Source organism: Papio anubis, chromosome 7 (assembly GCF_008728515.1).
Source record: "Papio anubis isolate 15944 chromosome 7, Panubis1.0, whole genome shotgun sequence".
In the NCBI taxonomy this organism is placed as follows: Eukaryota; Metazoa; Chordata; class Mammalia; order Primates; family Cercopithecidae; genus Papio; species Papio anubis.
Genome location: NC_044982.1, coordinates 131,705,253 through 131,721,716, shown reverse-complemented (window position 1 = coordinate 131,721,716; position 16,464 = coordinate 131,705,253). Strand labels below are relative to the sequence as shown.

Below are 16,464 nucleotides of genomic sequence, written 5' to 3'. Positions count from 1 at the left end.
TGACAAAATTGATTATGTACAAATAATTTCAATATATTGTGTTACTTTAAAATACAGGTATTACTGCTGCATTCAAGCCTACAAGTCAACACTACACGAATCCAACATCAAATCCAGTGCCTGCCTCACCAATAAATTTTCATCCTGAGTCTAGATCTTCAGATAGTTCTGTTATTGTTCAGCCTTTTTCTAAACCTGTAAGTGTTTCTAAAACTATACAGCCAGCTCAGGGATCCCTTGGATGTTATTTATCAATATCAACAATACCCAGTTAAAATTCTGGACTGTCATAAGTAGTCATCCAGTAGAAGCATAGTTAGCATCAGAAAATGTCACCATATTTTTGGTAACTCTAGCAGTACCCCAAGTAATAACTGAAGGAGCTAACTACCCAACCTGTTAATAACAGGCAGTATGCCTAAATAGGTACAGTAATGAAAACTATACTATCAAAATGTGAATAAAGTTATAATCAGTAATAAATATTGCATAATGACAAATATTTAAGATTGCAAACTGGGCCAGGTATTCTTAATTGGGAAAACAGTCAAGAGACCATCATAGCTTTTTATTCTGAAAACATTCCTATATAGTTCAGTTAGTTAAAAAAAAACAAATGTTTTTTTCCTATTACAAAATACTCCCACTTTTTTTGTTACAAAAAATAATAGAAAATGGTAATAGTTAGCATTCATTGAGCTGTTAATATGTATAAGGCTTTGTGCTGAATGCCATAGGTAAATTCATTTCATTTAGTTCTTAAACATCCCCGTGAAGTAGACACTATAATTATCCTCATTTTTTAGTTGAGGAAACTGAGGCTTATAGAGGTTGAAAGATTTATTCAAAATCCCAAAGTTGGCAGTTGAGGGATCTGGGATTTCAATCCAGCCTAACCCATAGTTTATATGTATATGCACACATACATACATATATGTTGTATATAAATGTACACTTTTTTAGTCATGAAAGAATTGCCTTAGTCGAACAGTTCTCAGACTGTATTTTGCAATCCTCTGGGGTTCCCCAAGACCCTTTCAGAGATTTGAGAGTCAACAGTGTTGTCATTATAATCACAGACTGTTTTCCTTTTCCACTGTGTTGTTATTTGCACTGGTGATGCTGAAGTAATGGTGGGTAAGCTGCTGGTACCTTAGTGTGAATCAAGGTAGTGCCACCGAAGTGTACTTATAGTTTCTGTATTAGTCACCTGCCATGCACTCACAGTAAACTATATTACTCAACTGAGTATTACTCAGTTATACCCAATTTCCCTGATGAAGTATTAAAATGTTATTAGTTTTGTTAACTCTCTACACTTGAATATGTGTTTTTAAAAATATTCTGTGTGATGACATGGGTAGTATGCATAAAGTACCTCTGTGTCTGAAGTATGATGGTTGTCTTGAGGAAAAGCACTTGTGTGATTGAATTGTGAGGTAAACTACCTGATTTTGTTGTTGTTGTTAATAGAGCACCATTTTTACATGAAAGAATGACTGACATACCATGGTGTATTAGATATTTACTTCTGTGTATCAATATTACCACAAACTTACAGAGCTTAAAACAACATATACTCTTTATCTCATGGTCTCACAGTTTCTGTGGGTCAGGAATCAAGTCATGGCTTAGGTGGGTTTTCTGCTTAAGGATCTCACAAGGCTGCATTCAAGATATGGTCCCTGAAGTTGCAGTTTCATCTGAAATTCTATTGGGGAAGTATTTGCTTCCAAGTTCACATGGTTGTTGGTAGCATTCAGTTCCTTAAGGGTCGTTGGAATGAGAATCTCAGTATCTTGTTGGCTTTTGGCTGGCTCCTTGGCAGGTAGGTTTTCCCAATAAGACTGCTTGCTTCCTCAAAGCTAGCAGGTGAGAGTGAGTCCTTAGCAAGATGCCCTTATGGTCTTAGGTAACATAATCACGTACACAAAAATCATATATATCCTGTCACCTTTGTTGTATTCTATTGGTTAAAAGCAAGTCAGAGGTCCTGCACACACTCAAAGGGAGGGAATTATACAGAACATGAATACCAGGACCCGGGGTTTATGGGTAATGACATTTACATGGAGGCCAATTTAGAGTCTGTCTGCCACACACTTACTCAATCTTGATTGTTTGGCAAACATTTCCTCAAACCTCTCACTTCAACAAAAACAATTGATAGTAATATTTCTTGCCAATGGTAAAATTTGAACTTTCAAGCAAAAATTAGAATTTTGGAAAACTCATTTGCCACCGTGATCTTGGCAGCTTTTGAATACCAAGAGTTTTCTGATGAGTGGTGGTGTTCATAAATAATGATTTAAAAAATATTGTGTAATGAACTATGTCACCATTTGGAAGACCTGTATAATTCAGTGAAACCAGTATTTTCCACATAACTAGTATATATATTACAAAAGTATGTATGGGTAAAACATCCATTTAAAAGCTAAGATAGATCAATGATTTTAATGGAACAGGGATACGGTTTCAGATTTCACACTGCAACAAACCTTTAAGAAAGTACCAACTGTTCAGTTTTGGTATAGTATCAAAATAGTATATCCACAGTTAATTAAAACCCTATTAAAACACTCCGTTTTCCAGTTATATATTCCTATGAGGCAGATTTTAATAATATTCTTCAACCAAAACAACATGTCCTAGTAGATTGAAGGCAGAAGCAGATAAGAGGCTAAAACAATTTTTGATTAAGCTAGATAGTTAAGAGCTTTGCAAAGATGTGAAACAATGCCACTTTTCACTAGCTTTTTTTTGTGTTTGCAAGTCAATTTTCATTAAAATGTTATTTATGTTAATCTGTAATGAGTTTGTTATTTTAAAATGAATAAATAAATGTTATAAAATATTCTCTGTTTTAATTTCTAATATGGAAAATATTGATAGACATAACCAATGTAAACAAAATCTTTTTGGGTTCAACAATTTTAAAGTGCATAAAATGGTTCTGAAGCCAAAGAGTTAGGGCACTACTGTCTCAGAAAAATAGTAGTGAATTTTCCTAAAAATGTATATTCTTTAAATAATAAGAACAATAAGGGAGACTGCTGAGTCTCTGTCTTGAATCATCCAAGGTTCCACAGGCTATTTCTAATGTTTTAAAAAATGTAATAGGTGGCTGGGCGCAGTGGCTCATGCCAGTAGTCCCAGCACTTTGGGAGGCCAAGGTGGGCGGATCACCTGAGGTCAGGTGTTCAAGACCAGCCTGGACAACAGGGCAAAACTCTTATGTCTCTACTAAAAATACAGAAGTTAGCTGGGCGTGGTGGTGGGTGCCTGTAATCCCAGCTACTTGGGAGACTGACGCAGGAGAATCACTTGAACCTGGGAGGCAGAGGTTGCAGTGAGCTGAGATCATGCCACTGCACTCCAGCCTGGGTGACAGAGTGAGACTCCATCTCAAAAAAAAAAAAAAAAAAAAAAAGAAAAGAAAAGAAAAGGAAAAAAAAGGTGTTCCTGAAGGTAGCTGGAAGGCTACCCAGAATGTAAAAATTCTTTGCTGTTAGTTGGAATCAAATTAACTCAGTGGTTTCTTTCATGCTTATTATAAGCTATTTGGCATTTGAGGAAAAAAAAATAGAAAAAGAAAACATTGTTTAATAGTTTGTTAGGCAAAAATCTTTCCAACATTTGACCGAGGGAGGGGAAAAAGAAATAAAAGCAAGAGTTTGTACATTTGGTGTTAAAGGAATTAGGAATTAGATTCTTTTCTGACTCAGAATGTTTTGGGCATAGTTTTTAAATGAAAGCACCTCAGTTGATGGTTCCTATACTTGGGTTCTTTTTAAAAATGAGAGGTTTTGCCAGTTGGTCTGGGTGGAACCCAGAAATGATAGCTTCTTAAAAACTCTTCAAGTGTGATTCTACTGTGCAGTTAAAGTTAAGAATGACAGAGGAGTATTCTGGAATGAATTGAGAATCCTGTTTAAGGGACTTTTCTCTGAATTTTGGAAGTTATTTTAATAAATTATAATTAGTAGTTTTTTATGTCATATTTTGTGTGTGTGTTTTTACTTTTTCATGGAATGTCGTATCTGAACATCGCTTTCAGGTTGGCAGGGATGGGATGTATTATTATCACCTAGAAAGTCAATGTGATATAGCTTAAGTGCTTGGGCTTTGTAATCAGTCAGACCTGGATTCTATTTCCAGCTTCATCAGCAACAAGTGGGGCTGTACTGGGAGCCTTATTAGACCACACCTAACCTTAGTTTACCTATTTATAAAATGGGGAATAATATTAGGTCTTTATTAGTATTGTTGTGATAGCTGCTTAATATGATACATGTACCATGAAGAGCAAGTACATTTAAAACAATTGTGATTATTTCAGTTTGAAAGGTGAATAACTTGAAACTCAGAAGTAACTTTCCCATTTTTTCACAAATATTTGGAGAAAATGTTTACTTTGAAGTATATGTTTTATTACTGTTAAATCATAGGGCATTATTGATTAAAAAAAAATACCACATGTTCAGGCCCAAATGCCTACATCTGCCTATTAGGCCTCAAATTCTAGGATTAGTTTGAGTTACATCAATAGCTTGTTTCCATAACTTCTTAACAAACCCGTGTCAATAGAAAAGTTAGTAACAAAGCAAAATTCTTCAAACTTAAATATTCCTTAATTTATAATAAAACATTTATGTTTCTCTTATGAAATAATATGTATTTGGGGACAGAGTTTAGAACAGTGAAAAGAGTATATCAGATCCCTATAGTATATGCAAATACATATTTCTGTTTTTTCACTGAACATTCTACTTGGAACATTTCCTAAAAAAATGTTAACTTGGCCGGATGCGGTGCCTCACACCTGTAATCCCAGCACTTTGGGAGGCTGAGGTGGGCAGATCACAAGGTCAAGAGATGGAGACCATCCTGGCCAACATGGTGAAACTCTGTCTCTACTAAAAATACAAAAATTAGCTGGGCATGGTGGTGTGTGCCTGTAGTCCCAGCTACTCGGGAGACTGAGGCAGGAGAATTGCTTGAACCCAGGAGGTGGAGGTTGCAGTGAGCCGAGATCACGCCACTGCACTCCAGCCTGGCGACAGAGTGAGACTCCGTCACACACACAAAAAAGTTAATTTTTGCACAATAGTTTATCAGTTTAACCATTTCTCCATTGTTAGACATACAGGTTATAATTGCTTTGCTGTTATAACTAATTTTCCCTTAAACATTTTTATTTCATTACCATAAATTCTTAAAAATGGAATAATTAGATAAAAGAGGGTAAACTGGCTGGGCACAGTGGCTCACACCTGTAATCCCAGCACTTTGGGAGGCCAAGGCAGGTGGATCACTGAGGTCAGAAGTTCAAGACCAGCCTGACCAATATGATGAAACCCCATCTCTACTAAAAATACGAAAATTAGCCAGGTGTGGTGGCATGCGCCTGTAGTCCCAGCTACTCAGGAGGCTGAGACAGGAGAATCACTTGAACTCAGGAGGCAGAGGTTGCAGGGAGTAGAGATCAGTCCATTGCACTCCAGCCTGGGCAACAAAAGTGAAACTCTGTTTCACACACACACAAAGGAAGTGAACCTTTTAAAGCCTTCAATAGCTACTGCGAAAGCTTTTATGCAGAAAAATTATGCTAAAATATAAGCTCTACTTTGCCAATAATGAATGTTACTACTTTTTAATTCAAACTAATATTAGACACAGAAAAAATAGTACAAACAGTTCCCATATACCTCTTACCCAGTTTCCCTTTATGTTAACATCACAACTGGGTAATTAACATTAACCCAACTATAGACCTTCCTGGAATTTCATCAGTTTTCCCATTAATGTTTTTTTTCCTGCCCAGTATCCTGTTCAGGATCCCACCTTGCAGTTATTTCTTTTTAATCTCCTTATATTTTCTAGTTATTCATTCTTTCTGTGTCTTCCATAACCTTGACACTTTTAAGAGTAGTGGCTAATTAATTTATTTTGTAGTAGATATTATGGTAACATGCCAATTCATTAGTTAAATATTGCTATTGTTTTTATTTGCATTTCTTTGGCTAGCAATTTGGAAAAAAGGTATTTCGTATGTGTTGTTCATTAGTATTTGATATCTGAATTCTCTGTTTATGGCCTTTGCCCATATTTTTCCTAAAGTGATAGTCTTTTTTGCTTTAATTTTTAATCATTGTTAATCTTGAAACTTTTGCTTGTTATATATTATGACATGTAGAATGGTCCAAAAGTCACTCTGAGAGCTGACTGTCCACAATGAGTATCTTTTAAATGTATTAATAGTACTGGAGTAAATGTGTGTGTGTGTGTGTGTGTGTGTATGTATCATTATATTTAATGTATAATAATATTGGAGTGTATGTCCCTAAATTATATTGACCATATTTTTCATAATTATGTACACTATATATGTATGCTCATATATGTTATAACTTTATACTGCTTTATACTTGACCACATTATCATGCATCTCATACTTTTCACTCCTCTCTTCTTAAGATCTTCCTTTTAGTTTGGACCACCCTTTCTCCTGATGGAAGGGCTAAAACTTCCTTTGAGTCCCGAGGCCTCCAGGGGCAGGACAACTGGCCCCAATTATTCCTATAAACAACTTCTGTTCTAAACCGTGTCTGCCTGGCATTCTTATTTGTTCACTCTACTGACCGGTTTGCTTTCATATTTGCCTGATGAGACGGAAGATTCCTGGCCTAGCATGGCTTTCTATGGGATGATGGAAAGGGTGTGGGGCCCATTTTTTCTCCTTCTGATGCATAGCTTATACATTTCTCCAATAAAGATGATTTCAAAATTCATATTATGTGATATATTCATCCTTAACACTGATGCATAATACTGCAGATTGATTCTGTTTGTTTGCCCTGATATCTCAGTTGTGAGGTTTTTAGAGGCATAGAAGCTTTTAATTTCTTCGGTCATGTAAATATGGTTTTTATTTTTCTCCTTGCTTATGCCCAAAGATTTTGCTAAGTTCTATTATTTGCCCTTTAATGAGGATACTGCATCTTTAGAAGTCATCTAAAGTGTATCAATCTTATTGATATATAAGTTGATTTATGTTTCTTTTACCTTGAAGAAGTTGAACTAAGAATACGCCCCCCATTTTAGTTTTCTAGTCAGCAGTAAACCAGCTCTAAGTAATAGCTTGCTTTCAGTTTCAGTAGATGATAATTTTGGCAAAGTAGCAATTATCTTTGTGTTTTTAACTTATTAATAATTGAGTCATCAAAGGATTTCCTTAGAATATTGGGCATACAATTAAGTTTACTTTTGTAAATGTCTATGAAATAAAATTCTTACATAATTATGTAAAATTACATAATATATAATTATATTGAAATAATTGTAACTGTTGAATAAATGTATTATTTTTCCTTTGAACTATTTAACAGGGTTATATAACAAACTCATCACGAATTGTGTCTAATAAGTCATCAGAGTTACTATTTGACTTGACCCAGGATACAGGATTATCACATTACCAAGGGGGACCAACACTTTCTATGGCAGGTTGGTTTTAGTATTTTTTTCATAAAGATTATAAAAAGAAACTTGATAAATATGCATATGAGATTGACTTTCTGTTTTGAAGCCCCTACCCTTGTGTGAAGTTTTTCATATATTGTAAGGTGGAACATCACTAGTAGTTCTTGAATACCTTTCTTGGGTAATTTTCTGTAAAATCCTATTTAATGACAGAATATTTTATTTCTTCCTATTAAGTAAGTAACCAACTTTGAACTCATTCTCACTTGGAGCTAACCATAGCTGAGATACACTAAAATAATCTGTGAGTTAGAGAACTTCTCAGGTAGCCTAAATACTCTGTTTAAAAAAGTATTAATTAGTTTCTATGGACACTAGTGTGAAAAATATATGGTTATAGTTGATTTCCTAATTAGTGTCTTTCTGTTCTAATTATTTCAGAGTGATAGTTCAATATGATTATAAAGTGCTATTATAAACTGCCAACAATAAATAAATAGTGATTTGCACATAGTAAGTACTCATTAATGTACGTTGAAGGATTAATGAACTTTCCCTGTTGAGGAACATTGAAAGTTATTTGATTGTATACTATAACAAAGTTCTTCATTAATCTAAAATAAATTAGTGTACTATAAAAGAATTTTATCTAATTGAAAATTCCCTATAATCAAGGCGGTTATTCTTTCTATATTCGCGATTTGTATCTATTCAAATATGTGACTAAACCGACGTATACATGATTTTTTGGAATTTTTAGATTTACTAACAAATCAGTGCAGAGAATTTACCAAACCCTCTCCTAGTTTCTTTTTAATGGTAATACTAAATGTATTGTAAACTTAAACTCTTTTTCCATTTTGATAATCCTTGATTTGATATTCACCTCTCTGGGTGTCACTTACATATTTAGTAACAATCTGGTTTGTGAAATAGCTAAGAACCAAAAAACAGGGAGAAAAAAAGTTGTCTTAAAGTCTGGTTTCATAAAGCATATAGACTTTATTCATAGAAAAAGTCTAAATTCTTGAAACTTCTTGGGAATAAAGAGAAATAATGACTCCTATTCTTCCTGTAAATGTTCTACTTCAGCGAGTGGGACTTTAGCCTGAGCAGTAAGTAGGATGATTTGATCCTCTATTCTTAAGATTTTTGTAGTCTCTGTTAAGTTACCTAACCACTTTGGTTTTCACAAATTGTTAAAAGGGAGATTTTAATTTTTCTTGTAGAATGCATTCATTCTTCACATCTGGAACCATTCATTTGGACATGTAATTTTAATTCTTGCTCTACTTAGGGATTTTTTAATGCCCAAATCCAAGTGAAATGTGAGAATACATTATAAGCTTTAAAAGACTTGACAACACAGTTATTCTGAATGATAATTATGAATGGTATGTGCCACATGTTCAGTAACGTGATTAACAGACTACCATCTAGGGAGATTATGGGGGTTTGGAGAAGACTGGATTTGAGCTAAATCTTGAATGAGAATACGATTTTTACCAGCAGAGAGAGAGCTGTTGCGGGTAGGGAGCAGCATAAGCCAAACACAACAGAGAAATAAGTTAAAGCATCAAAATTTAAAACAAATACAGAGTGATTTTATTTAATCTTGAGATTTCTTGTTTTAAAAATTCTTAAAGCAGTCTGTTTCTACTGTCTAGCCTGCTGTATAATCAGATGCTTAATTCAGAATTCCAGCATTCGTTGGTTTTTCAGGTAACTTAAACATCTCACAAGAATGTGAATGTGATTATACAGAATCTTTCCCATGTACCTACAGTATATCTATCAGTAATCGAGTATTTTGAAGATGGAAAAAAATCATTTTTATGTTATCTGAAAAGGATGAAACAGAGAAGCCAAGTAGTATAGTACTCTTAATTTGCTATAATGTTTGCCCTTATTAAAAAGCTGACAAGTGAATCTATTATATTTTTCCCCTTTAAGGTAAGTTAAATATAAAATATTTTGTTAGTAATGATAATAGCTGTAATTTATTACTGAGTGCTTTCTGTGTACCAAATGTTTTGTTGGGTGCTTTAAGTACATTATCTTACTTGGTCCTTAAAGCAGCTCTGTAAAATAGGGTATTATAACTTATTTTATAAAAAAGGAAACTGAAGCTTAGAGAAATTAAGCTAAGAATACGTAACTAGAGAGTGACAAGGTGTGGATTTGAACTTATCTTGTCTGACTTAAAAACCTGGAATATTTCAAATATAGTTACCTTACCATTTCTACTTTTAATGTATAGTTGGGAGGACTAAAATAGGATGTATAGTTTTAGAATCTCTTTTACAAAGTACAGTTGTGTGTTATTTTCAAAATAAGACTTTTCTGAGCCTTATTATAGCCTGGATATCCTCATTTCTCTTGCGAATGCATTAAATAAAACTAAAATTGTTTAGTCTTAACAAATTGGTTTTCAAATGGGAAAGTGTTTTTAGGAAAGAAATCCTTATATAAACAAAATTTAAATAAATAAAACAAAAAAGAGTTTCTCTGTTAGACATGCTCAATATATTCTCTAAAACAAACCCATTAATTTCTGGGGAACATAGTGTGAAAATCATTATACTTACTACTTCCATTATGTGTCCTTTCATATAAATGAATGAAGTATTATCATTCAAGATTAGTTGTTTCCACTTTGTACATAGCGATAAATGAGTAATACCACTCAAAGCCATGAGTAGACCACTCTTACCACTCTTCAGTTTGTTAGGTAGGGAAGAACTAAGTTTCCATTAGACATTTTAAGTTGTTAAAGAAAAAAAGGCATCTTAAGAGCATCTCTAAATTTTTGAAACAGGTAATTGTTGTTTTTTTTTTTTTTTTACAAACTCTAATGTACTCAATGCACTTAAGCGTCTAAAGATAATTCATTTGTCAGAACTTATTCATAGTATACTTTTTTTTTGGCTTGGAGTATTGGTCTGGCTCCCTTTATGATAGCTCTTTATATATTTTTTTATTTGAAGTCATATTTAGAATTTTCTTTCATAGAGGGATTCTTTTTTAAATTATTTAAATATATGTAGTCCATGAAAATATATGTGCAATTTCTTTACACCCTTGAGTTTGGATCGTATCAAGTTTTATCATTATTGTCATGATATGATAATTCAATTATATTACCTTTAATTTAGCTCCAAAGTATTTTTACTCATATGTAAGTAATATTCTAATTTTTAAAAATATATTTCTCACTGTTTAAATTATTGTAGGTATGAATGAAAGTTCATTTTTATCAAAACGTCCTTCTACTTCTGAAGTAAATAATGCTAATCCAAAGAAGCCTAAGCCCAGTGAAAGTGTTTCTGGAGCAAATTCCTCAACTGTATTACCTTCAGTTAAATCTCCTTCAGTGACATCTTCCCAGGCTATGCTAGCAAAAGGTAAATATGAAATCTGGTATGTAAAAAGAAGTTATAGTATTTATACATACATTTTAGAAGTGGCTATAAATTTAAAAAGTATTATTAGTGGTTATTTAAGGTTAAAAAATGATGAATTTTGAGTCATAAAAGTTCTGAATTTATTTTAGGTGCAAATACCTCATCAAATCAATCTAAAAATGGAACACCTTTTCCAAGAGCCTGTCCAAAGTGCAACATTCATTTCAATCTTTTGGATCCTTTGAAAAATCACATGAAGGTGAAACTCTTTCGAAATTTAATTTGTAAAAAGTTTGCACGTTTCTAAAAATACTGATGATTATAGTAATTAATGGTTTGTCCAGAAATAATCTTACCGGTATATCCATTTAAGTAACAATTTACATTCGTAATGATTATATAGATTCTCAAATTCCTTCTAAATCCTCAAATTTTAAAACTTAAATGTGTATATATTATAATGTATGCTTATTGTATTTTAATTTTAAATAAAAATAACATATTAATCAGATTATTTTATTTATCTGGTCATATTCTTCAAACTTCTTATAAAACAGGCATTTTATTACATGTTTACTTTTGCATATAACTTAAAAATTCTGTTACCTTATTTTTGTGTCCATGTTAACATGTACATGTCAGAATGAAAATCTGAGTTTTATATTTTAATTTTTAATATTCAGGTATAAACTCCAAATGTTGGAGTATTTCATATGAAATAATTGTTTTAAGTCAGTCCAGAATATAGTTCATATAATTGTATAAATTAATTTGAGCTTTTTATTGGTACAGGAAGCCCTTGAATTTAGGTTTTAAGAAATGTCCAAAGTACTAATGAAGTATGAGATTTAGGTAACACTTAAAGTATTTTAGTAGATACTATAGTATCCTGTGTTTGTGTAGAGATGGTCTGTACTCCCCTTGAGTGCCCAGTATAAATGACAAGAAGGGAGAAAAGAGATCAGAAAAAAGGCAGTGTAGATTATATAAGGAAAAGAAAGAAGGAGAGGGGCGCAACGGCAGAGAAGTAACTTATGAAAAGTTTTTGCTGTTTCAGAGATTGACACATTTTTATTGAAATTGAGCATTTTACAAAAAAAGTAGAAAAAAGGGAACTTAAAAAATTATAAATACAGTCTTCATATTCATGTACACAATCATATTTGGTCTGTCCTTACTCTCAGAGTATAGCCCTGGATAACTGCACATTATGCTTTGGTCTTATAGGAGAATTATCCTGTAGAAGTACTTTCAATTTTCCTCTTCTGTGTAATGTTTTGGTGAGATTTCTGATGTTTTTTATGTTTTGCGTTATAAATGAAGAAAAAAAAGACTACGTTCTTTATCTCTTTAATTTTTTAAGTAGGTAGCAATACAGTCACATGATTCAAAACTAAAAAGCCTACAGAGATACACATGTGAAGAATCTTACCTCTGTGTCTTTTTTACCTGGTTCCTAGTATGACTCAAAGAAAATAATTTTTTATTAGTTTGTTTTGAATCCTCTCTGGTTTTCTTTCTAGACGTACAAGTAAACCTGAATGTTCTTATTTTCTATTTTGTACAGAAATTGTAGCATGTTATATATACCTCTGCACCTGGAGAGAATGGCAACATTCTCCAAAATGTGGCTTTTATGTGTTATTTCATGGTTGTAATTATGTATAGTAGAAACAACCAGAACTTCATAGAATTTTCATATTAATATAATAGAACAATATGACATTTTAAATAAGGAAAGTATCTCTATCATTCTAAGAAATTGTATGTCTTACAACTGAACTAAGTTGAAGATAATATGAACAGTGTATGTGTTTGTATCATAAGGAAATCTTGAAAGAATGGTCTCCAAATCTGGGAAGGGAAAGTTTGAATCTGTGGGAACTTTTTACTTTCTAGTTTATGTATTTTTATGTATCAACTAAAGTTTTAATGTTATAATAACTTTCATTTTGAAAAGAATGTGATTTTTAGATTATTTGTGAATGATTTTTTGCACATTAGCATGATAATGTTTTCTTTCAATGGAAAAATATTTAAAATATCAAATATTCTACAATAATAAAAATGTATTTATCTGAGAGCATGTGTCAGACACAGTACTAAGCTTTAAATACATTATTTCATTAATCCTTAGAAAATTCTTTGAGATTTTTTTTTCATTGTTGTATAACCAATTAACTGGCATAACTAGCTTTCAAAACTCAGTTTCTTTAATGGAAAAGCCCAAGCTTTCACAAATACTTTTTTTTGTAAAGTATAGGGGGTATTCAATATTACATGGAAGCTTGAAAATAGGTATATTATTTCTCCTTTGGGGTATGGAATTTGATATTTATCAGCCAAATATAGCTTATTAATTATATTTATATTTCTGTGTCTTCGCTTCCATTTAGTCCACTTAGTCTGTCCTGGTTTGACAGACACCATGTTTCAATCCACATCTTTCACTACCAGTATTTTCTTTCATACATTGCAATTTTGTTTCAAAGTTGTTGCTGTTGTTTATGATATAGAAGAATCTAGCTTTTATAACTGTATTGTGAGGCCAGGAGTCATGGCTCACACCTGTAATCCCAGCACTTTAGGAGGCCCCAAGGCTGGCAGATCACCTGAGGTCGGGAGTTTGAGACCAGCCTGGCCAACATGGTGAAACCCCATCTCTATTAAAGATACAAAAAATTAGCCAGCCATATTGACACGCGCCTGTAGTCCCAGCTACTTGGGAGGCTGAGGTGGGAGAATCGCTTGAACCTGGGAGGCAGAGGTTGCAGTGAGCTGAGATGGCACCACTGCGCTCCAGCCTGGGTGACAGAGTAAGACTCTGTCTCAAAAATAAAATAAAACAGAATAGAATAGAATAGAATAGAATAGAATAAAATAAAAAACTGTGTTGTGAATGTATCCTTTAGCATTTTAATAAAGTATCCTTTTCTTGGTTTTAATGGTTAGTGCCTTTTAGCCCAAATTCTACTTTGATGTTAGAGTCACAACCCCTGTATGGTTTCCATTTGCCTGGGATATTCTTTGTTTATTCTTTTATTTTCAACTTGTCTGAATTACTTTGTTTTAGGTGTGCCTTTTGCTTTGAGCAAAGTTGACTTTTCTTTTGTGATCCTATATGAAAATCTCTTCTTTTAATAGTGGGTTTAGATTTACCAAAGTGATAGTTTTTTTGGTCTTAGTTCTGTTAATATTTTTCATTAATCCTTTCTTTCTCTTTTTTTAAAAAGACTTTCACAATGTGGTTGCTTTATGTGTGGTTAGCTTGGGTTTCTAAGAGAGTTGTAGTTGTGTTCTCCTGGTTATTTTTCTAATTTTAATGTATAACTCCACTAGTCTTCTATTCCTTTAGCAGTTCTCTACTGTTCTTTTCTATGAGGAAGGATTAAAGCAGCATGAAACTTCCTGTTTTCAACCCACCTGTCTTTCTCTTCTTTTTTACTACTTGATTTTAGTCAGTATTGTCTGAGCATTTGTTTGCCTTTGCTGTTAAAATGCCTATACCTATATTAGTGTTATTTGGTGGCTCTAACTGATATTCCTTTATGAACTACTACTATATGTGAGGCAGTCTATGAACTTTTGAGATCATACTCTTTGTCCTTTTATCCTCTTCCAATTTTTATTCATTGTATTATTTTTCCATTGTCAGGGCACATGGCATTACATTTGTGGGTTTTTTTGACCTTGTGTCATACTTGTTTTGATCTTTTTCTACAGTAAATATATCCAGTGTTCATCATCAGTGTTTTTGTCATGGTTTATTTGTTTTTCTGTTTAGCTAAAGTTCATTCTGTAGTAATTTCATTTAGGAGGAGTCTGAAAATGTCTTTCTTTGAGGTCGTTCATGTTCAAAGCAATTTCACTATAGTCCATTCTGGAAAGATAGTTTGATCTAATATAAAGTTAATCGAATCCCACTATCAGGATTTTGTTGGTGTAGCTCCCGTTTTCTAGTATTCAATATTGCTGTTGAGGAATCTGGGACAAGCTGAATTATTTTGCCTTTTATAAGTGGTTTGATCTTTTTGTTTGGCTGTCTATAGCCTTTTGGTTGTCTACATTGTTTTTGTTTTGAAGATGGATAATTTTATAATGATATAACTTGGTGTTGGGAATTTTGGCTGAGTCCTCTCTGGCATACTTCTTGTTCTTTCAACCTGTATATTTGGATTTAGCACAGTTTATTTGAATTGTATTTTTAAATATTTATTCCATACAATTTCATCTCCACTATGAATTTATTTTATCTTCTTTCCCTGGCATATGTCTTAATTTTTTTTTAAATGGACTTTTCTCTTACTAATATGTTTCCTTTATTTTATTTGAAATGTCTGCTCACCACTGTATTCCTTCCTAATTTGTCTTCATGTCTCTGATTTTATTTTTTTTCCTATACTTTCACCCTTGATTTTGCCACTCTTTTTTTTCCTTCTAAATGTCTTGTCTTGGCATCTTTTCTTGCTTTGTGGTCTTCCAAATAGAGACAATTGCTTCATTATGTTTTTAAAATTTGTGGCTACTGTTTTCATCTGCATCTGCTCCATGGCAGCATATTTCTGATGTTTTTGTTAGAATTTTACATTTTTCTGTTATTTGCCTTCTTTTATTATATGGTATTTTTGTTTAGATGTGAGTGCTTATCGTGTTTAACAACTTGGATTTTCTTGGGCCAGCTGTTGTTATACAAGCTTCTTTTAGGAGAAAGCATAGGTTGCCAGGATAGTCTCACAGCTTGCTAGCTGGTTTAAACAGCTTTTTGCTGGGCAGAAGGCTTCCTGCCATTGTGACTTGTGTGTCTGATTCTTTATGTAGCACTGCCTTTCTACTTCTCTGTACTGAATCAGGTCTGGGGTACTTCTCCTGCCATCCTTCTCGCCTCAGCTTCTGCACCTGTTTTTGCAAACAAAGGATATACCCTTGTGATTCAGAATATGTGTTTCGCCTTTAAGATGTGTATTTTTACTGACTCTTTAAGATCTGTTACCACCGGGTCCCCTTTACTTCTCTGGTTTACTTCTAGCTAAGTGCCATCTGCCTGATGTTGGCTGCTTTGAATAGTGCTTTCATATATTATGGAGTCTGTGGATTTTATCCTACCCTTAGTTTCAGTGATAAACCAATGTGTGGAATTTGCTTGTGTGGTTTTTAGATGACTCTCAGGAGGAAAAGGGGAAAATGTTGACTGATGTCAGATGTTCTCATGAGAAGGCCTATTTAACTATAAAAATAGGATCCTTTGCTCAAAAAAATGCACCTAAATTTTTAGGGCACTAACAAAGCAACAGAACATGGTGTACTGGGAGGAGTAAAGATAAGAATGATACATAGATGATGTCTGGTATTTGTCAAACTATAGTATACGGCATTAAAGTACATATTTAATATTTGCAGAATGTTTAACCCACAAAAATAAGGGATAAATGAGGAGTTGCAGTGAAGATCTATTAATAAAACTAAAAGGTCCTAGAGCTGAATAAAACATGACCAGTTGATATTGTACCATAGCTCAGCTATGCCCCCCATAGCTTACTCTATCCTCCTATAAAACCTAAAATCTAACTTTGGTTCT

General features: G+C 33.1%; 1 protein-coding gene across 21 annotated transcripts in view; it reads left to right on the top strand.

The window, feature by feature from the left end:
- Positions 1–16,464, top strand: part of LOC116268611 (zinc finger protein 280D-like) — a 244,960-nt gene that overhangs the window by 186,562 nt on the left and 41,934 nt on the right. For 19 of the 21 annotated variants that reach the window (XM_031669270.1, XM_031669286.1, XM_031669272.1 and 16 more), the window contains 4 exons: positions 58–197; positions 7,392–7,509; positions 10,719–10,889; positions 11,039–11,148. In XM_031669270.1, coding sequence (XP_031525130.1) covers positions 58–197; positions 7,392–7,509; positions 10,719–10,889; positions 11,039–11,148 — 539 coding nt within the window. Of the gene's footprint in view, positions 1–57; positions 1,317–7,391; positions 7,510–10,718; positions 10,890–11,038; positions 11,149–16,464 lie in introns of those variants that run through there. The other 2 variants (XM_031669287.1, XM_031669288.1) reach the window with 1 other exon arrangement.